General features: G+C 35.7%; 2 protein-coding genes across 5 annotated transcripts; one reads left to right on the forward strand and one right to left on the reverse strand.

The window, feature by feature from the left end:
* The first annotated feature begins 989 nt into the window (after positions 1 to 989).
* On the forward strand, positions 990 to 3,597 carry LOC306884507 (fucose mutarotase). Its single transcript, XM_079440427.1, has 6 exons — positions 990 to 1,144; positions 1,628 to 1,696; positions 2,015 to 2,082; positions 2,229 to 2,327; positions 2,545 to 2,618; positions 2,730 to 3,597. Exons 1-6 carry the CDS (start codon positions 1,060 to 1,062, stop codon positions 2,794 to 2,796), a joined length of 462 nt encoding a protein of 153 aa, XP_079296553.1. The 5' UTR covers positions 990 to 1,059; the 3' UTR covers positions 2,797 to 3,597.
* A 32-nt stretch (positions 3,598 to 3,629) lies between these two features.
* On the reverse strand, positions 3,630 to 16,710 carry LOC306884506 (uncharacterized protein). Of its 4 annotated transcripts, none has more exons than XM_079440425.1 (5): positions 16,421 to 16,710; positions 12,672 to 12,770; positions 9,353 to 11,728; positions 4,275 to 6,820; positions 3,630 to 4,164 (listed from the first exon to the last, which is right to left on the reverse strand). In XM_079440425.1, the coding sequence occupies exons 4-5, from the start codon at positions 4,388 to 4,390 to the stop codon at positions 3,636 to 3,638; spliced, it is 645 nt and encodes a 214-aa protein (XP_079296551.1). In that variant the 5' UTR covers positions 4,391 to 6,820; positions 9,353 to 11,728; positions 12,672 to 12,770; positions 16,421 to 16,710; the 3' UTR covers positions 3,630 to 3,635. The 4 variants fall into 4 exon arrangements, with proteins under 4 accessions (XP_079296551.1, XP_079296552.1, XP_079296549.1 ...); XM_079440426.1 differs by having other exon boundaries at positions 4,275 to 4,312; positions 4,689 to 11,728; XM_079440423.1 differs by having other exon boundaries at positions 4,275 to 11,728.
* Positions 16,711 to 23,673: the final 6,963 nt, after the last annotated feature.

A 23,673-nucleotide genomic window follows, 5' to 3' on the forward strand; every position in this document is an offset into this window, starting at 1 on the left:
ATGTCATCTCATAGTTTTCCTAATGACATTACAATTTGCTTAAACATTGAATAGCTACTTTATTATCATTATAATTATTTAGCATTGGATCTTGTGGGAATTTAATTTAACACCATTGTGGAACAGTCAGGAGCAATAATGTACAATTTCACGCGCAGAAAACCTGTGCGCGCGGATCTTTGAAAATCAGTTTAAAGTGCTGTAATTTCAGCCACACCGCAAACGATGGGCTCGAGTAGCCTACAAGGATCTTTCCTCAACATTTTAGATCACCTTAAGTTTTATAACAAGATAGCTTAATGGTTCACACTGTGCGCAAAATTACTGCTTGGTCGTCAGAGATGCAGAGTCATGCATGGAAATGATTTGAATGGATAATGATTTTGAAAACACCTGTTGGTCTGCTATGCACTATTTTAAGATCTATGCGGATATTACAACTAGGCTTCTCTAGCACTGCTACTGATGTTGTTTGGTCATTTTAATGGCTAGTAGTTTGCTAATTAATCATTTATATATTTTTGAAATGTAAATGCAAAAATAGGATAACTAGCACATATATATATATATATATATATATATATATATATATATATATATATAGGCTATATATATATATATAGGCTAAAAAAACTTGGTAGGCTATATCGACCGATCGAGTGGATGTTTATGGTTACCTCTCACGCAAAGGCCATTTCTGTTTGCTTTCTGATATCTTGTCAATTGTATTATTTGCATTGTGGGTATCTGAAATCATGTAGGCCTAATTATGACTCGAATAACAATAACTTTATGAAAAGGCAATGCTTCAAATGAATATACCTTCTCATTCTGAAACGGAAGGTAACATTAGACCTATATGCATAACCAGTCATGCTTAAATATGAAATAAATAGTTAAAACTAGGCTGCTGTCATGAGTCCCCAGAGGTACGCAAATTACGCAGGCTATTGGAAACGCAGGTTGCGCTAGAGACGTACTGTAGCTCTACCAATTGAAATACATTAAAGGGTCACATGATTCTCCACAAACTCTCTCGTGGTCTGTCACTGCTTTGAAATGGTTGTACTAAAAGGAATCCCGTCCATACTTACGCCTGAATTATTGTATGTTTTGGCGCAAATGGGTCATGGAGATGAACTAGGTAAGTCGTTAATAAGATCAGATCGAGCGTCACGCCAACCTTCTGAAGCCTGGCGTTCTTGTCACGCATGTGATATCTGGATGAATATAAGACGATATAGCTACCTGTTAAGATACATATATACTGTCATTGGTTTATACGAGGTTAGATACGATGTAAAAACGCCACGGATAAATCCTAGTTCGTGCAGTAAAGCAGGAAGTCGTATTGCTTTCTCAGCGCTCCGTACCGCGCAACTTTCGCTTTCATTTCGATCATCAAAATGTCAGTCAAAAAACTTTGTAGGCTGTCTCATAAAAATGTCACTTTTTTATTATCTCTAAGCCAAAACACATATCCGCATATTCGACTCCCGTTGATTCTCTGTCCGTCTGTAGTTTGAGTGGATCTGGTTTGTCTTGTGAGCTCAGACGAGACATCAGTGCAATACTTTTATAAGAAATGAACTCTGTGTATGGATTGTCATGTATCACTTTTTTGTAGTTCTTGCAGACGCAAATTTTCCAACCTCATCTATTTGTAAATGTGGTCCAGTGGAGATAAGAGCGGATGGTATGTGTCCTACAAGCGTCTAAACTTTTACAAAATGTAGCAGGTATTGTTTCTACAATGAAACCGTTAATAATTATTACATGCACTTTTGTAGTTAAAGACATTGTTTTGCACATTTCTTACACTGTTAAAAATAAATCTCATGTTAATTTTTTTTATGCTTTTACAGAAGAAATGACAACTGATCATTTGTAGCCTAAGTTATTGTAGTTCCAGATGTACTCAGCCCAAAATAATTCTTAATATGCAAATGACATTTTTGTCACTGATTGTTGTGCATTTAGTTGTTTAATCAAGTATATGCTTTTACTTTTTAAGGTGTAGGTATACCAGAGCTTCTGAAGGCAATACTGAAGCTTTTTCCTCTTGATACCTACGATGACTCGGTTGGTAATAACATTTGTACCATTACCTGGCATCTTTTATTATTTTTTTAATGGCTAAACCACAAATTTCACCTCCGTTTGTTAATGTATGTAACTTATCATAATTGTAGATTGTGTCTGTCACTAAATAAGGTCTGATTTGTTAGGCAGCTGTCATGGACCTTGTGCAGAGTGACAAATTAAAGGGGCTGAAAGTGCCGGTATGGGACCAGTACTCTAACCTCCTGAAACAAGCAGGATCAGATGTAAGCTATTATATACATAAAGGGTCATAACTCATATGATGAGGACTATTCATCACTGCTTAAATTATATTTGACCAAACTAGGTTTTCAAAGGGAATACAAATCATGTGTCCAGGACATAAAATATTATCTCAATAATATAATATTTTATTTTAAATATATATATAATCACATTAACAAACAGTCTTAAAATTTAGTATGCTTTTTTTTCTTTCAGGGTAACTTCAGGTTTGTTGAGCGGTTTGCATTTTATGAGCGTGCCAAGAAGGCATTTGCTGTAGTGGCAACTGGGTGAGCATTTCTATTTATGATCTATGAAATGTCTGTTTAACTCTTAAATTATTATATATTTATATTTAAGAAAAATAATAATTCTGGATGATTCATAAATCTGTCTGACAGGGAGACTGCACTGTATGGAAATCTCATAATCAAGAAAGGTGTCATTCCGCCTGGTGAACAGTGCTGAAAGAAGGCTGTTTGGTACAGTTTTTCAGTGCCAGAATTTTTACACCAAATTATACCGCACATACAAAATACCTTTATGTATAAAAAAAGATTGTATATATAAAAAGTGTGTTATTAATTTAATGCCATCCTTTTATATTTTGATTGCAAAATGACTCTGTTCAAAAAGTTCAAGAATTTTCTGTTCATATTTTCTGTAATGTGATGTTGTAAAATAAGCAATAGGACAATTTCTTTAATAAATAGATTAGAGAAAATCTGCAATAAAATACAATTTGAAAATACAATGCATTTTTCTTTTCTTTTTTAATGAAAGTTTTGTGAAATGAAAGTCAGCTCTGTTTAACCTTTAAAGATTTAATCTTAAAGTTTAAATATAACTGGTCAAATTGTGCTTTTCATGTTCAACAGGTGTAGCTCAATCCCCACCTGCACATTTCATTTTGTTGCCCATTGTTCTGTGAATTAACAGCTGCTGAATTGAGCTCTCTGAATGTTCTCATGTTAGGACTATGGAAATGTGAAATGTTTGTTCTTCTTATACTTTGCCTTGATAAATACTTTCTTCTTTTAAATAATTTGATTAAAATGTATTTAATTTACTCAGTTATTTCAAACTGATTCAATAAAAAAAGTGATCCATATGGCTTATTAATTATGGTCACAGTCTTCTCAGCATTAATGAGTTTGAGACATGCTAAACAGATAAACTGTTTTCTTTTTCTATGTTCAATATTAGCTATATTAAACACATTTTATTTTAAGATTTAAAATTAAAACTACACATAATGAATTAACATTCAGTATTACAATCCTTTAGATGTGACATGACTTATCATATCATTGTTTATGATAAAGCTCATCCAGGTCTATCTCTGGCTCTGTGTGCACCCTTTTGGGCCGAATGGGGAATATATTCATCGGCAGAGCCTGCTGGTCAGACTGATGTCCTTTAACATCTGCGTGGTACAGGTCATCTTTGTCATCTTCAGGGCTTGAGTAGATGGGCCTGACATTACCTCCAATTACATCCTTCTCTCCTCTCATTGGCTCGTCAGCTACATCAAACATGCCGTGGTATAGATCATCCCTATCTTCTTCTGGTTTGTCATACATCCGTACCTGATCGTGTCCCAGTGGTTGAAAGTAGTTTTCAGGCTGTTTTGCATCACCTGGATGTTTTATGTCAAAGGAGTGGTAGAGAGCGTCTTTATCCTCTTCAAGTCTGTCATATTTCTGCTGTATTTCTCCTTTTACGGCTTTCCAGATCAACATGTTGGGATCAATGTCAGAATCTGTAATGTCCATGTCCTGTGGTGGCTCCACCTCCTTCATTTCCAGGATCATCTTCCCATTGGGATGATCAAAACTACAATGGATAATATCTTATTTGAATGATTTGTAAATATTCTTACAGATTTATTATATACAGACCTATTTAGATCCTTCTCAGTGTGCAGAAGGCAAGACAATACTTACTCTATAGTGTCCTGAACTGCTTTGCCCAAGACTTTTTCCTGCAGGACAAATGTAAATGTAAAATTATAAATGTATACATTTTTTATATGTAAAATCAACAAGTCAAACATTAGCATATAGATTATTTAAAAAAACAAAAAAACATTTTAAATAATTCAGTTAAAAGATGAAAGGGTACTGCCAACTCAGAAATCACAGATTTATATATTAGAAAGTTCATTAAAATTAATGTTAAATTCTTTACACCCTTTTCATCTTGCTCAAAATGGCAAGAAGGGTCAGGGCAGACCTTGTAAAAACAGTTGTAATTAAAAGGGCCTATAGCCATTGTTTATTTTTTTTTCTTTTGTAACTTAAGGCAGTCAAAATATTTAGCTGTAAATTAAGAGTGTCCATATTAAAAGTAAAACTTACCCTGGGTCTGTATGGCTTGGCTGAAGTGCTGAACAGCAGCACTGATAAGCAGACTACAAAAGAAAACCTTTATGTGGGAAGCAAAACGTGAGTGTTGAAGCTCATACTTTTAGCTCAGAGAAACAAAATATTTATATATCCATGTAACCGTGAAGCTCATCAAAACTCACCTGATCATAGTGGTTCCTCATACAGTGACAATCACGAAATATGAATGGTGTTTTACATGGAGCTGATAACTGATTTACCCGTAATAAAGATCAAAGTTCAGCAATAAACTGACTTTGGGTCTGAACTCAAGGAACTGCAAGGAATTTTGATGTAGCCTAGCTATTATTTTTTTATCTTGTGACTGAGTGTGTGTGTGTGTGTGTGTGTGTGTGTGTGTGTGTCATAGGCCCTACGCTATTATTTTTATTAATTTGTATTATTATTAGGCTATTATTATTATATTTGCTTTTATCGTTGATATAGGCTAATGGTATTCACCTATAGGCAATTAATCCTTCACTGAAATAAACACTATACAACTCAGTCAATGCTGCGTTTATAGGTTTTATTATTAAAATTATTAAAATAATTTGGTATTTTAATTTTTGCACTTCATTCCGAATACTGATATTATGTAATCTCAATCATGATAAAGGAAGCAAGACTCACCTGTCAACATAAAGTCGAAAGTGCAGTACAATTGAAAACAGATAGGCTAATCATTCGACAGTTATCTGACCTACAGTATATTGTCGAAGATTAATAAATGTATAGCCTTTCCCATAGTCATTTACACGTGCATAATTATAATGATGATGACTGTGAAAGGCTAGGGAATCGGCCTTTGGACTCAATTCGAGAGTTAGGCTATTGCAGACTATCCTTGTTTCATATTTAACGTAGCCTATATGGACAAATAAGGAAACACGTTAAGATCGAATATTTAATAAAGTAGCCATGATTTAATAATGACATGACTAATAGGAATAACGTAAACCATGTGACATTTTTATTCAACACGAAAATCCCAATGTTTTGGTTTTAAAGATGTTTGAGACAGACATCCGACAACTAGACGAGAGTAAATGCAGTAGGGTCAGGTTTGGGTTGAGGATTAAGGATTAAAGGTTAGTTAGACTTCGGGATTCTGCCAGGGCTCCAGCCACCCAAGTGGTGCTCTTTTCCCAAGCATCAAATAAAAACACAACCCTGCAGTCACGCCACAAGATGCACAAGAGCTCTTGAAATGATATCCATCGTATCTGTGTAGCCTATAACGTTTATCGATGTATGTGAAAACTATAAAATATCTATTACAGATGACTAAAAGTAACTATTTTTAAAGCACATGCTGTTGAAGTTGGAACTGTCTGTGGAGTGAAACTGCATGTAGGCTAGCTGATTTGCTAATTTGTCTAAAGAATAACAAAACGGGAACAAGACCTGAAGCTCAATGTGAATGTTATGATGAACTGCAAAACAAATCGTGACCAGGTTCAACACTTTAAAAGTGGAAATTGTATATTTTGCGATGCATTTACTACAAATAATTTTATTGATAATTTTTGCAAAGTAGCATTAAAATTTTGTAATCCTTCAGTGGCAGGGCAAACAACTGCAGCCAATAAATCATACTAAAAAGCCTCTAAGACCCTGAATTGGAGTTGATTCACGTTCCAAAAATTGCTGCGTGATAGGCCGCACAGCATCATGTTTGTTCAGAAAGCCCCTTTGTAAAAGCGATTGATATCCCACGGTGACTAACGGCACCCGTGCAGGCGCTCTCATCTCCCACGGAACTGAGTCAAAAATCTGTGCAGCAGCAAACAGCGTCTAACTGTGCGGCATGAGACTGAGGGCAGATGAGCATTCTGTGATCTTGATGCCAAGTGCTTGGCCTCATTATTGGGCTTATTGCGGGATCAAGAGCGAGATGATGTTTACTCACGGCTCGAGTGCAGACAACTTGAGTCACGGTCTCACTCTCACCTGGAAGGCTGATTCAAAAGGCTCTCAGCACAGGAAATGTGGCACCTGAGTTCCTTGCATGAGGAATTTATTCCAGTCAGTGAATTAGCAAAGCCTTCAAGGCATCTCTGTAGAAAACATTCTCCTTTTCTCACTACTGTGACTGTGCATACCTGTAATTAGACAGATTGTGATTTTAATACAGCCGAAGCCTGTGGGGCCCCATACTGCGCTTTGATGCTTGTTTCACAGCCATAATACTCAAGTGGTTAAAACGGAGAATGATCAAACCTGCTTGGTTAATGAATACAAATTATGGCATTAGTTATTACATAGTCTCGTGGACTGTGTTATGATGTCTATTTGTTTTTCTAAATTAATGAAGATTTGTTTTGTGACAGTATATATGCTCCCCTCACAAACCATGACTAAAGAGAACGCGTTTGCTTATTTGGTAGCTTTATGAAGCAGACTTATGCTGTACAAACCACAGGAAATAGCATAGAAGGAAAACATAAGTGTAACTTAGAAGAATCTGAGAGGATAGTGTGTAAATCAACTGAATGTCTGCCATGTCTTTTTTAAACAAATCCATTTTAAACAATGGATTATTTGTTTAGAAAGAATTTCCATCCCAAATATTCAGGGCACTTATAAAGAAACATACTGAAAAGGTTTATGGGATATGACTTTTAAGTTAAAAGGTATTAAAGCATAATAAATAAATAAATAAATAACTTCAAGGACTTTCAGAACTTTATTTCAAGGTCTTTGTTACACGTTACATGTACTTACTAATATAATAACAATTAATTATGCATAATTACATTGCAAGCAATCCTAAACCAAACCCTAACCATATAGTAAGTACATGTAGTTAATTAATATGACTCATTAATATGAATGTATAATTACACTGTAACAAAGACACCTTAATAAACCGAATATATTAAACAACCTTATTCTATAAAACAGTGCTGTTGCCATCAATTTTAAATATGCAATTCAAATGCAGTAATACACCATATCAAAATTGTAACCAAAAATAAATATACTAAAATGTATTTGAAATACATTAATTTAATGTTCAATATATTTAATTGTATAATACACATTTAAAGTATACTACAAATACATTTACATGTTTATGTGCTTAATAATTGTGTTTTTAGTATACTGAACTGGTATATTTAATGTCTGCTAAATTCACTTTAATTGTGCAGAAGTAGTGCTGAAGTCCAACTAAAGACATACTTAAGTATATTTGATTGTGCTAAAGTGGAACTATTACAAGTATACTTCAGGTACACTTTAAAAATCTTGCATTTAAAGACCGATATTATTCAAAGATCATACAATCCGCATCAATGACATTAAAACATATTTTATACTTAGCCTAATATTAAGAAATGTGCAAGTAGTACTCCAAATAAAGTTTAATAATAATTTTTATATCAGTAAGTCTCAAGCGATATGTCAGTACATTTGTTAATAGATTTGAACTATACTTCATTTGAAATAAATGTATTTTATCAAATGCATTAAGTCTTTAGCTTTTGTCATTTCTTGCGGATACTTTCTTGCAGAGTTTAAATGAGTAGCTGCAGCGTTTTTATGGTTATGAGGGTTATTATTTTAAGGTCACAAGGGTTATCAGTTATCTTAATGATTACTTAAACAATAATCCTTAGCGTTATTACACTAAATCTGTTTATCAGAATAATATTTTTGTTGTGTGTGTGTGTCTATATGTGCGTGATCACCTTTCTGAAGTGAGCAAATAATCTCTTTACACAAATATTTGATTCTGATTCTAGTTAAATGTTTACTTTATCTTTGCAGCTGATTTTCTTTATCCAGAAGTCCCAATGTAATATGTACTTTTTTTTATATATTGTAGGTCATTCATAGTCTGCTAATTCTACAGTTCATTTTATTACATTTTATAATGTTTTATTTTAAAAAGAAAGAGTGAAGCACAATGTTTCTTAAAATAATGACCATCAAAAGGTCTCTGTTGTCAAAGAATGTAAATTATCTTGCATTTCAAAATATTGTCTATAAATAATACATTTGAAACAATAACAAATTATTGTCTATTTACTTTTATTTAATACTAGGTTTCTCAAGTTTTGCCTTCTATTCTTGTGCACTGGCAGTCCACTAATTTATCTTAATAACAGAATAAACTCAAGAACTTATACACATATAACTTAAAATAACATTTTGTGCAAAGGGGCATCAATAGTAATTTCTGGTCCTGTCAGAAATGTGCTACACGTGGCTGATGAACATCCACACCCAGCCAAGCTGGATTTAATTAAATTGACACTGCTGTGCCTTTTCTCTCCATCAGCCGCACAGTTGCTGAGTGACGGACTGTAGGAGCTAATGGCCCACGGCATGGAACTAAATTAAGTGCTACAAAGTATTTATTGGGGCCAGTTATGTGGACCTCGTGCTTGATAAGGCACCTTCGTTGCCAAGGTAAACATGGTTTGTATATAGAAACATTTCGGGAGAGAGAAGCTCTAGAGTGGATGTGTAAAGATAAAAGACGAGACTTGGTAAACAAAACCTAGAATAATCGGCAGACTCTCATGATCAATAAAACATGAATGTTACTCATTAAGACAACTGTTAATCATGCCCACTGAAATTTCATTTCATTGAATGTCAAATAGCAAAAAACACACATTGCTGACCTTGCATGTAGACACTTGACTCACTCCAAGTTTATCCAAGTTTCAAATGTTTATGTCCTCACTGTTGTATGAATCCGTATTGAACAGTTGGTGGGTAGTCATCACAGATATTGGGTTTCCAACCATTAAAATCAATGCAAAAAATATTTATTGACCCCTCTGCCATAAATGAAGAGCATTTGCTAAAATGCAAAAATATACAAACATTCAATATCTACTCAAAAGTTAAAATATGCTTATAGAAAATGCTTTGAGTATTTAGACAGCTCTTCAGAAGTGCCTAATGCAACAAATTTATTACTAAGAACTAGCTGATTTATTAATCAACACGACTGCGTGAAACCCTTAACCACAGATGTCAGCAACATCATCACAGCCATATTTCTATACCCCAAATACCCTCACAAACCATATGCCTTGTGTAGACATGATGAGTTATCAAATCTAAATGAAATATCTTGATTTAACAGCAGCACAGACACGCATTTTTCTCTCATAACTTTTAAGGGCCGACTAGATATGATCTCATTTACTCATAAAATGTAAACCTGGATTTATTTTTCTTGGGCTCGGTCCAAACTCCCACTGTGTATGTTCTTCTTTGAGTCTCTCCAGGAATGTTCCAGAACTCTGCGCTGCTCAGTCACTGCGGCTAACAGAGAAACACGAGTTCTGTGTGAAACTCTGCCCGCGCTCACCGTCGCCTACAGAGCGCTACAGCACATGCCTAAACTATATATACGCCGCACAACACTGTGATTGTTTTTACTATCATTGCAGATGTTCAAATAAAGCAGAATTAACTGCAGTATGGCAATAATACACCTTTTGTTGCTGTAGATGTCAGAGGTATATTCAAATTACTGAAAACTAAACATATTCGGTGTGATTACAGTGATGGTATTCCTTTTCATATTCTGCAAACTCTAATTTTAAGCTTGGCCGGCAATTTTCATTTTCACTAAATCTGTGGACTAAGCACAGTGCAAACAAGCTGATTGATTTATTTGTTCTGGCTGTACATTACGAACACTATTTGTTTTACTTGGTCAAAGAGCAGTCTGTGGCATTGGAATGAGAAAAGCATGTTACCATTATTCCTTCATGGATGTAACCCTAGCAAAATTGTTCGCCTCACTTTAGGAGTCAATGTGTCACCCAAATCTGCCTCTGTTCAGCATCTCGCCAATTAATGTGGATGAATATTTTGACGTGTCACTGTAAATCTGTGAAACCACAGGTTGTATTGAATTGTCAAAGCCAAATATACTTTGGGTTCATTAAGGGCTAAGTGGCTGAAAATGATATTTACTGGTTCATGCTCTCTAGTTCTAAAGGACTTAGTTCATGCCAGATTTGATTGAGTTTGATTACTCAGCATTCATGACTTAGAACCCCCTAATTTTCAGTCCAGCGGATGACGGTGCATTTGAACACATTACGTGATTTACTGCTGATGGTGTTTTCATCTTGAAGCAAATGACAAAAGATATTTTCTGATGCTTTTCTGACTGATATCTTCATTAGTAACATTTTATTTTACCTACTGGTCAGGTCTGAACTGGTCAGCTACAATTCTCACACCAAACCTTCTGAAAAAAGGATTGTAAAATCAGTTGTATTATTAAAATAAATGTATTAGAAATTCTAACCAAATCACTTTATGTTACTGTAAATGTACAGCAAATGTATGTTAATGAATTTATAGCTGCAACAAAGTTACATTATAGTTGTATAATACTTTATAATTGTTTGGTATAATTTAGAGATTTATTGCACATTCAAAACAAAATTCTAAATGTGTCTTGTTAAGTAAAAAAAAAAGTTCAGTAAAGGAAAAATATATTCAGAAAAATGTGTTGTTTTTGTAGTGGTGCTAGTGAAAATGTTTTAGGTTAGGTAAAAATCTGCTAACAGGCCGACCATGCTCATTTACTTAAGGAAGACAGACTAACAAGTAATGTCTCCAATTCTGAAAATGAAAGAGCTTTAAATAATCAGACATCAGTTACAATCTGAAAATCTTTACAAATCACATTGGCTGGAGGTACACCTTTGCGTTTGTGAAAGGGGAAGTTGTTTGGAAGTCGTTCAAAAGTTTTGTGACTGCAAATGAAAAACAGTAGCAGACATGAACACCACTAACTTCCTCCTCTGAACGAAGGATGGCTCCATGTCGTCTACTTCTTCTGTATGAAGGTTTGCCTATATTGGATCCATGTGTGTCAGTTTTCCCTTGGAGGCTTGGGAGACTCCACTTTCTAAACATGCTGCCACCCAGAGGACATGTACATCTACATGTATTGCAAAAATGGGTGGTAGAATTTGCTCAAAAGTGAAGCACTCCATCCAGTGATGAGATATTCATTTTGAAACCTGAAGAGAGAGAGAGAAAGATTTTTTTTTTTTTAAATTGGTTTTAATTTGGACAGAAACTAAACATTTATATGGCAGATCAAAGCATTGGCTGATTGAAGAGACACATGATGAAACTGATATAAAGGAAAAGTGTATCCAAAAACAATATCCATAAAAAGTTTAGAAATTTGTAACAAATATGTCACAACAGATTTAAATGTTAAATTTTTTATTATATATTTTTTTGTGTGTATATATGGCCTTATGACTACACTGAAAGAATGATGTGCATACAATTACAAACCTTTTTTTTTTTTTTTTAAGTGGAAAAATTGAGTTCTGTACCTTTTCAAAATAACAATATCATCTCATTTAAAAACCATTAAATTAGCTAAATCTGTTTGGAAGAGGGACTCGAAAACCCCTTACGTTTATTAGTAAACAATCTATCCAAAACTAAGCATAGCTAATCTCTAGCTTTCATCATAATGGGAAGAATAGTAATTGGCTACTTTGTTTGACCTACTTCAGAGCACAAATATTGTCATTAGTCATAGACCAAATCCTTTAATGACATCCTGTCATTATGCTCAAGCTAATATGCTAATGGTACAAATGAATTATAAAAGAGCAGAGTTGGTTTTCATTAGCGTTCGGCTCTTAGTGAATAGCTGGGGCACAATGTTTTAATCTAAACCATGCGTGCTTTCATTTAAACCGTGGAGAAAATGAGTGCCAGCTCAGTTTGGATAAGGCCATTTCTGGTGAATCGCAGGCAGGGGATCGCAGTTGGATTTTGATTTTTGTTATGTTAGAGAAATTATCAGAATTCTCAGAGCCAGCCTGAGCATTGCATAAATCACACAGGGTGAAATTTAAACAAATAGCCATAATTAGTGGAAAACTGCTTAGTCACAATCAAGCCGGTGTGACGAATTAGGTGTAGCATGTTTATACTTACTAAAAACGAACTAAATGAAGTTGAGCTGCCGATCAGAACGGAACGATTCGTTTGGATTCTGTCCTGTCTGCGTCTGGTCTGAAAGACCATCACACAGTCCTGTGGAAACATGACGGTTGGTTAGTACTTTTCAGTGTTAAAGAAAACAGCAGTGATTTTGTCACAGCCAACCACATTTAACAGTATCTTCACCTGCCGTGTTTGCTTGAGAATAATCATCGTGCCGTGAGAGCGGTATAAAACCAGTGTTTTAAAATCATGAAAAGGAACAATAAAGAGTAAAGTGACTCGTGAGCTGTCAGCAAATAATGACTGCGTAACACACTCACACTCGCACTGGCATAGATACGGAGTCCAGTGTGTGCCAAGAATAAATTATCTGTCTGTAACTATTTAAAGGCACTATTATGGTGTGATTTATGCACAGAAAACTGCATTGTGGGCTCGAACATTTTCCAAGTGCTGCAGCTTGCAGCAATTTAAATTATATGGGGGGAAAACCACCAAAACGACTATTTGACTGTGGTCCCATATTGAAATTGATATATTTATATGGATTAATTTGGCTCAAAGGAGCAGTTATACATTTTTAAATCTATTTAAGGGACTGCAACGGTCCTTCATAGTAAACATTTCATAAATTCTACACATGTGGGGTTCACGGTCCATGGATGGCATAACTGAAACAGAAAAAAATTGCTTTGATTTGTTTCAACAGCATTATTAGGCTTATTCTTCTTTAATTAACACTGCAAATGGCTGAATGTTGCATGAAATTTACAGCATGAGTGTACACATATCCTAAGGGCCAGATTGGGCTAATGCAAATTTTGAACAACCTTCTGTTTCTTCAGCTGTAATTTTCAAATAAAAAGTACACATACCATGTGATGTAGACTAAATCACATGCCCTGTGTATAAAGGTCACTTTTTCTTAAATTGATTGTTCACACATTTAAATGAAAACGATGGTTGACACGCTGCATATGATGACTGATAAACTGTCAACAAAGTAACAAAAAGTCTTGAATAGATTAATTCAGGATAATTTGGACATTTTTCCTGGTCATCTCAACGGTGTCCCAGTTACCATGAATTCACCTTATGTGTTTACTGAATTTTTCTCACAGCTGAAAGGAGATTTAAAATCATGCAACATGTACAATCTTAGAAAGCTGTTAGTCCTGCTTAAAAGAACCAAACTCAGAAACAGTTTACCCAAAAAATTAAAATGTGCTAAAAAAAATAAAAATTACACCCCTTCAGGCCATCCAAGATGTAGATGAGTTTGTTTTTTCTTAAGAACAGATTAGGATAAATTTTGCATTATATCACTCTGCAATAAATGGGTGCTTTCAGAATGAGAGTTAAAGCTAATTTGTTTATAACAAACACACAGCTTCACAGGATGTTAGTTGGTGGACTAGAGTTGGGGCGGATTACTTGTGGATTGATGTGATTTTTTTATTTGCTGTTTGGACTCTCATTCTGACGGCACCCATTCACTGCAGAAGATCCATTGGTGAACAAGTGATGTAATGCTAAATTTCCCCAAATTTCATTTCTGGGAGAGATATTCATTTACATTTTTCCCACACGTTTTTCAAAATTCATGTGAACAACTTTCAGACCCCTGAAATGAATCAAGTGTGAAAGCACTCTAAAATATGCATTCTCTCGAGTATGTGGCCACAATGTTGGATGAGTTGTTTAGCCTCTGTGGTCTCCACCTCAGGTTTCCCAATGTAACAAATACCAAATGTGATTCTTTCATTTTTTTATTTATTTTATTTAATGATAGAGTTGTCCCCTATTCTTCAGCTTCAGTTTACATTACCTTGAATAAATTCCATAAATAACATGACAGACATTAAGAAGTCGGATTCATTCATAGTGAATCGGCTTGCTCGCTGGGCTCGTATAAGCAATGAACACATCAAAAAATTGTGCCAGAAAAAAATATGTCTCTAATTAAATTACAAATTATTGGACAGAATATTTTAAGTAACTTCAATGTAGTTTCATATTTTTTGTTTTGTTTGTAGCTCAGATACGTAGTGTAGTACTTTAAAAAAAAAAAAACAAGACTATAGCTTGACTACTTGACATTACAATTAGCCTGAAGCTTGCCAAGTTTTAATGTAGCTTCCACAACACTAAATGTTTTGTAATTTTATTTGGTCATAAGTACTGTAGAGGATCTCATGAAACTCAAAAAATGTCATTATTGCCAGCCTTGAGCTGGTTACTTGACGTAGCAATTGTGCTTATGAATATACTCAATAGAGAAATGCTGGGAGGTTACAGTCATGGCCATCCACGTACTATTTGGGTGTTATATTTTCTTTACAACCAAGTTAAAGAACGCAATGGAAATATGCATGCTTTGTTCGGTGGTAAATTGATAAGTGCTGTCTGTGTCAGCCAAGGCCGCAGTATATTTCCACATTTGCTAGGCATATGTGAGTAATTAGAAATAACTCATTTGGCAGACTGTCTGGTAATAGTGAGGAAATCAGTGTAATGTTTGGCTCATGGACCTCAGGGCCATACAATTATCATTTACAACGTGTTTGTTTTTTACACACAACTGCCATTTGCTAGATATGCCTCACGTGATGGAAGGCAATCTCAATTCATTGCAACAACACCTTTTAATCTCTTTATGCTATGAGCCAGTGGAAAAATTAGTTGTGCAATAATTTAGTTTCAACATGGTTTCAATATAATGTATTATGCATATTATCTCTTCTCAAATTATTACTAATGAATCAAAAATAACAGAACGCAGAAGTGGAAACTCTTAGTAGTAGTCTATGGCTTTTTAACCAAATGACAATTTGCCAACTGGGGTGTTTGTAACATGCTAAAAGATGAAAGATATTCTCAGTTTTATTTGATTCTAAATTATGACTGATCATTGCTTGTTATCTTGACTAATTATCAGTTAACTTTATCGTGCATATGCCAGAGTCATTATAATTGATGATTCTTAGTTTCTTTCACTGTAATTTTCAAATTCAACTTCCACATCCAAAAAATGGTTATGGTAGAGGAAATGACCCTCTCAATTAAGTCAATGAGCAGTAACTAGCATAATTATAAACCTTTCCAGCATATAATAAATACATATGAGATAATTTAAACTGCATCTTAAAAGTGCAAAAATTACAAGCCATTCACTTAGACCTCCATGACTGACTGACGACAATATAAAATGTTATGATGAATGGGTCATGGTGTCTCTGCAATAAAGTCACATTTGATTTTCATTCCAAAACATGCAGTGGGTGAACTTCACTTGGAAATAAGACAGCCATTCATCCAGCTATTAGAGGATGAGTGTCTAGCTAAGATTAACTGACAACACAGACCAAGACCAAGCAGCAGAATAAAATAAATGAATAACATCTGCCCATGAAAACGACACTCATGTCATGAATGAAGCTTGTGCAATACTTTCTCTAAGAAAGTCTCTTAGAGTCTGTTCTAACTGTGTCTGTTGTACTGTTTGTTTCTCTTGTGATTTATGGCAGATGTCCTTGGTCTTTAAACATCCCTGCCTGTGATGTCCAACAATATACTGTATGTCACTATAAGTCACAAAAACATACATTTACCTTAAGAGTAATTCACATTGATGTTTTGAGCTGTCTGCTGCCAGATTCTGGGGTCAGAATAAACTCTGAAGTTACTAACTTAAAGGGTTAGTTCACCCCAAAATGAAAATTCTGTCATTAATTACTCACCCTCATGTCTTTCCAAACCCATAAGACCTCTGTTCATCTTCGGAACACAAATTAAGATATTTTTGATGAAATCGGAGAGCTCTCTGACCCTGCATAGACAGCAATGCAACGGAACTGTTCCCAGGACCAGAAACGTAGCAAGGACATCAGTAAAACAGTCCATGTGACATCAGCGACTCAACTTCAATTTTGCAAAGCTACGAGAATAGGCTACTTTTTGTGAGCAAAGAAAACAAAAATAATGTAAATCATTCAACAATTCTTCTCCCCGAGTTATGCATGCACGCACTTTCCCCTGAATGTAATCAACATCAGCATTGTTTACGTTCAGGGCAAAGTGCACGCATGCGCCATGGTACTCTACAAAATGGTGGAAGACGGCCTAGGGGGAAAATAATTTTTAAATAAAGCCATTATTTATGTTTTCTTTGTGCACAAAAAGTATTCTCGTAGCTTCACAAAATTGAAGTTGGGCCACTGATATCACATGGACTGTTTTACCGATGTTCTTACTATGTTTCTGGGTCTGGGAACATTTCAGTTGTGTTGCTGTCTATGAAGGGTCGTATATAGAGAGCTCTCCGATTTTATCAAAAACATCTTAATTTGTGTTCCAAAGATGAACGAAGGACTTAAGAGTTTTAAACGACATGAGGGTGAGTAATTAATCACAGAATTTTCATATTTCGGTGAACTATCTCTTTAACAATATTCCTAAGTATCATGAGTTTTCGAAACAGTCCCACAAACAACCAACTTTTTCCAATGACTAGCAGTGTAGCGCGACCAAACACCACATCACCGTTTATAATGCCAGACCCAGGACTGAGGGAATTCATTCTGAATCGACTCACTTAGACGGTTCATATAAGCGATGGGCACATCAAAAAAATTATTCAGCGTCCTTGTGCTTGTTTTTATTTTTGGTTAGGGTGTTGTGTGAAATAGTATAAATATTTGCTGCCTGATTAAGTTTTATACTGTCTGTCAGCCTTTTTTAGATTCTTCATTCATTTAAAACCACTCATTGTGCCAGAATATCGCTCTGATTAAATAATAAATTACTGGACAGAATTATAATTATTGGAAATATTTCTGAAAAAACATATTACCATTTTCAGTAACTTCAGTGTAGGTAACTACTTTTTTGTTTGTTTATAGCTCATAGTGTGCTAACAAGCCTACTTTTTCAAATATAGCATGACTATAGTTTTAAAGTAGATTCCCCAACACTGCTTACATCAGTGTTAATGGATGTAAACTAAAACACAGCAGGTCTTTTTGAGACATTTCTTTTCAAAACAAAGAAATTTCCATCCATTTGTGTTTATAATGGACAGATATCGGTTCAAGCAAGACAACAGGCCCACATATTATTTTGGATCTCATTTGCTTTGAGCTCCACAGGAGCAGTGGGAAAAAAGCAAAAGTGGAGGAGTTGTATTATCAGAGGCCCTAACTCATCTTTAGGGGAGCTCGAATCTGCCCATTGTCTGAGAAGAGGAGCGCGCCCCACACTGTGGCGCCGTGCATTTGAATTGCTGACATGGCAGAAAGCTGTCTGGGTCACAGAGTCACCTGGCACCAGCGGTAATGGCCGGCGAGGCAGGGCGTTTGGGGGGGGTGATAGTTTTGAGGGTGTGCTACATACAGCCGCTGCCGGGCATCGGGGCCATTATGGCGATGCTGAAATGCTCCCCTTCTCCATGATGACAGGCCAATCTTCCTCCAACAATACAGTGTAATTTGTGAGGGGACCTCGCTGTGAGAGTGAGGATGGGTAATTAAGGGAAGAGAGGACAGTCGGGGACACACACAAGCCAACAGTGATGACAGCCATCAGCTGACTGGTGTATGGAGCCTTGTTATACGCTCCATCATCATGGAACTAAACGCTCCCTTGACCCGGCGATGAGCTCGGAGCGAAGCTCAGTGGGGCGGGTGGCTAAGGGGGGCCGTTCGGAGCCTGTTCTTCTCAGGGGAGAGAGAGGAACCAGAGAGAACAGTGTGGGGAGCATTGTCCCCCGGCTTTCTCGTACGTGGGAAAAGCCTTGGAGTTGTACGACGGGAAGTTATTATGAGGCCTCGTTCAGACCCCCCTCCATTACTGTTACTGCCCAACAAAGCCAGCTCAGTCCCAGAGCCCAGCACTGACATGTTGTGGCTGAGCTCTCGCCACAGTCCTAACTGCTGAATTAGGAACTTTCATTTGGCTATTAAGTCATGAATGGGATCTTCCCTCTACTGGCTCTTTAAATGTGAGGGCCTTTATGCTTTTCAGGGGAGTTTAGGCCCTATACTTAGGGGAAAATGATTGGCTCTTTTGTGGACTGAGATAATCTCTCTTGTCACTTAACAGCTCAGACTGCAGTCAAAGAAACGACACAAAAGTCCTATTTAGTGAAAAGGCCATCTCTAACACTAATACACAGCTTGGTACCCATTTGTGTACTAAATGGACATTAAGCTGCTTAAGAACAGAATACGATATGACTTTAAGCAGTGAGGGAAGTTACTGAGACTGGTCATATTGTCCATGTGTTCATGGATCCTGCTGTAAATCTAACATAAACTTGCATTTATTCATTTAAAGTGGGGTTTTATTCAAGTCAACTTACACAAAAGTAAGCAATATACCATGAGATCCAACCATATTTGCAGTAAACAATGGCAAGTTTCAACTATAAGCTAGGTTTGTAAAGCTAGAGCAAAAGTGAGCAAAAGTTTTATTTTTTAATTTATTAAAAATGTTATTCTGCAAGAATGCATTAAATTGATTTTTCTTTCAAATAAATGCTATCCTTTTAAACTTTCAATTCTTTAAAAGAATCCTGAACAAAATAGTAAGCAGCACAACTGTTTTTAACACTGAAAACAATCATCATATTACAATATTTTCTGCCATCGCAGAAATAAATTACATTTTAAAATATATAAACATAGAAAACAGTTATTTTGGATTGTTGGACAACTTCACAATATTACTATTTTTTGCAGTATTTATGATTAAATAAATGCAGTTTTTGAAAGTAATGAAACATTTGACTTGTAATGTATACAAATATTTTTTTTATTAAAAACATTATTTTATTATATCATTATTTTAATGCTATTTATATTTACAATTTACAGGAATACATATACATTTACATTAAAATCATATGTGAATAAATATTTATGTACTATATACAGTAAAGGACAATATACATAATTCAGACTGGAGGCTTTTTATCCTCCTTCAGTGAGAATGGAGCCTGTTATTGCAATTGTTCTGAACAGCGTACATGGTTAATCACAGTGGCCAGAGTTCATCACACTTGAGGTTTAACATCGTCTCACTGCCCCCACAAAGTTTCAGTGGCTTCTATCTTTCTTCAGTGCTTCACACCAGAGCAGATACAATCCATATGAGTGTGTGTGTGTGTGTGTGTGTGTGTGTGTGTCTGGAGCTGCTTGGCACAGTCATGGGCAGACTGTGGCTTCCCCCTCACAGACAGCGCACTTTCAACCACATTTCAACCCTCATATTCACCATGTGACCGCTGATCTGCTGACAGATACTTGATTTACAATTGCTTTGCAGATTTTTATTGCAAATGTTAACGTGACACAAACCACTCATGGAAGTCATTTTGGCATCGGCGGTGATGGCTGTATTAAAGTACTTATGTTTTGCAAAAGCAATGGATTAATGATATGCTTTCCACATCATCTTCTCTGGATTTTTGGGTCCTGTTCTGACATTGCATCAGTCATCAAATCCAGGACCTCTGTATCTCTTAAAGGGATAGTTCACCCAAAATGAAACATTCTGTCATCATTTCCAGAACGACTTCTGTGTTCTGCAGAAGAAAGAAATGCACAGTCCTAAAAATAAAGGTTCCAAAGGGGGGTTTGTAATGATGCAAGAAGAACCATTTTGTGGTCTAAAAAGAACCTCTCTGTGTACAGTTCTTAGAAAAATCTTAGTATGAAGAAGAACCTTTTTCATTATGAAGAACCTTTTGTGCAATGGAAAGTTTCAAGTTTTTCGTGGAACCATCAATGCCAATAAAGAACTTTTATTTTTAAGAGTGCATACAGGCTGGGATTGACATGAGGGTGAATAAATAATGACAAAATTTTGGGGTGAACACTTCTTCACTGCTTCAGTGTACCTCTGTGATAAATACATAAAAAAATGTATGTTAAATTATATTTAGGAGGTTCCAAATTAACAAAATAAAGGCAATAATGTAGCTGGTGGTGTGAAGCTGGACAGTAACTGTTGAAAGCTCAGTACATGACTAAAATACAGCCATGCATGCCTACAGGGTGCCCTGCATTTTAACGTCCCCTTAATTAGGCTCTTTTAAAATGCCTAATTATACATTTATTGTAGTTCACAAACACACAGACGCACTCACACACACACAAACACACCTTCCCTGCCACAAACACATGCATAAACATATGGTAACGCTTAAATCCATTTAATAGCTATTTACTGTGATCTGTACTTTTTTATTTAAACACATTTTCCACTCTGCAAATGCTATTTTTTTATAAAACCACTTTTTTCTGTTTTGAATTACATTATTATTATGCCAGCACTTAGAACATTAGCTGTTACATCTGCGTGTGAAGTGATGCACTTGTGTATTGGAAAAAGTCAAACAACAATTACCCCCGTTAGGCTGGAAGAAGCTGATGTCAGGCTATCAGTCCCTGCTCTCCTTAGCAACACTGGGCCACCCTGATAATAATAAACGAGACTCTCTCAGCGAGGAAAAAAGGCTCTTTGGCAGAGTGTGAATCATGCAGTTTTAATAAACAGTCATGAGAGCTGGCCAGGCTAAAGCTTTGAGGTCAGCAGTAGTTCTGCCATCTACAGCGAGTCTCGATCGCTGCGTACTGAAGGCCCTCAAAAATGAAACCCGACTCCACAGCAGCACAACGGGACATGTGTTCACTCTTACTCTAATGTGAAAATGGACACTTATACATTCAGCTGTGACCTGTTTTATGGTTTTACACAGTCATAGAGCCCTATAACCTCTAATGGGACACAAACCTGTGCCACAGAGCAATAACACTCCACCAGCTGTTTCACAGGGAGAGTGACAACGAATCTTTAAAATCTTAAAATAAAATTACACCATGCATGGAAGAGGAAAAGCAACGAGGAGCAGAAACACGGACACTTCACAGTCACTCTAACAATTAAACTGGTTATTTTATAGCTGTTGGACTTTAACTATCTCAAATTTATATGTAATATTTTCTTGGTAAATAAGTAATATTTTAATGTACAAAATAGGGTGCATAAACAAGCACGCTACAAATCACTTTAAAATGAGCTCATAAAGACTCAGTAAATAATGTTTTGTTTAAGGATGACAGATACAACTTCAGGAGGCCTAAAATGGCCCATTAAGCATTTGGTTCTTTGTACTTTGGCAGGAGAATAACAGCTGGCAGACTGGGCACTCCTCGTTTGGCGGCTAAAGAGGGAAGAATTTGTTTTTTTAAGGTAATTACTCAATTCAGAACTGACACGTACCTAATTGATATGGAATATGAAACTGCTTGTTAAATATATTTTGCTATTGCAATCAATCTAATGAAATCAGATAATAAAAGTAAGCTTCATACCACATTTACATCTGAAGGACCTGAAAATGTTTTCATTATACTTTGCCCCACGGTATATTAAAGTATAAGTAAGATAGGGTGTTCCATAATTCATTTGAATTAATATTGTAGTAATAAATGGCAAAAATGACTGATTGTGTCCTACTTTTCTCAAGACAGTAAGTACACTGTACAACACTACCTTTAGAGAAAAAAAGCCATAATTCCCAGACACTGTAGAAGAAGTGATCTGTGGGTACAATTATCACACATCATGTCCTTGAAATAGAGGAATGTGAATTGTACTCTGTGGCTGTAATCTCTTATTGATATATTCAAACTATTCTTTTTGGCTGGAAGAAATGCACAACATTTGAGAACACCATTTTTCATCGTTTTCTTGATAGGTGATTAACTGGAGTTTTCCAGGAATCAAATGACACACATTATAGCAAGTTTTATGTGTATCCATTTTTGTCCTTTGGCTGCTCCTTTGCTTTCATGTAAACTCCTGATCTTTTCAAGTGCACTAGGAAATCTGTGGGATGTTTGTTAAACTAAAGGGTGTGTTATACACAGGTGATTTGTTTAATGGTACGTTGTCAGGAATTAATGTACTATTAATGATGTCTAATTAATTGCTAAATTTCATTAATTACTCTTTGTCTAAACTAAATGGTAATTGAGCACTTTGTCAAGTCTTTGGCCTGTAACATATTTAATTAACGTAACACTGTTCACAGCAACTTAAAATGACTTTGAAAAACAAAGCTCACATTACATTTGTTTGCGAATGAATCAAACAAAACTATAAAAATGTTTATCATCTAACAAATAAAGCATCATGTGATAAAATCTATTAACTTGCTTCATTCATCACAAAATTATTTAATCTGGCTTACACCAGTTGTTTTTATGGGTCAGAACATGTACAAATAGCTTCTGTGAAAGTTGTTCACTTTTACAGTGAACAACAGCAATAATTCAGAAAGAATGGTTACTCTGTGAATCTTTCACAGAACGTAACTTTGAGGACAGAGTCAGTGTGGGGTTGAACACATGGCCAGCGCTCAGTCAGGTGAAAGTGTCTCCCCCATGCTGGCATCTGAAATACCCGTCTCCAGGTCCCACTGTGGCCCCTGCCTGCCAGCTGGAGCCCCTGACCTCTCTAATGCAGCCAGGCCCAGAGTGCCGTCACTGAGCAATACACAGAAATGAATGAACGGGTAAAGCAGGACCATCTGAAGCCCAGTGGGGTTAATATACAATGTAAACACTGAACTAATATTAGATGAAATTCAAATTTAATATGACCAGACAAGGAAACAAGTATAATTTGATAAAAATCACATTTTAGCACTATTGCACAAATCATTAAAATGCACATTTTGGGTTTGATCTTTCAATTTCTCAAATTTTCTCAATTAAAGGGCCTACTTGAGCTTGCAAGGATATTTTTTACACACCGAAAAAGGTATTTAAAACTGCAAAAGTTATAAGTTATTTCTACCTCATCTAACTCTTTAATTCAGTTTCATTGGTGTAACCTAATGTATATAAGTTGATTCAGTGAATAAATATTAAAATTAAATGATATTTTTGACTAATGAAAATCAAGGCAAAATAGTCAAAACAATAAT

This window comes from Barbus barbus (assembly GCF_936440315.1).
Source record: "Barbus barbus genome assembly, chromosome: 18".
Lineage (NCBI taxonomy): Eukaryota > Metazoa > Chordata > Actinopteri > Cypriniformes > Cyprinidae > Barbus > Barbus barbus.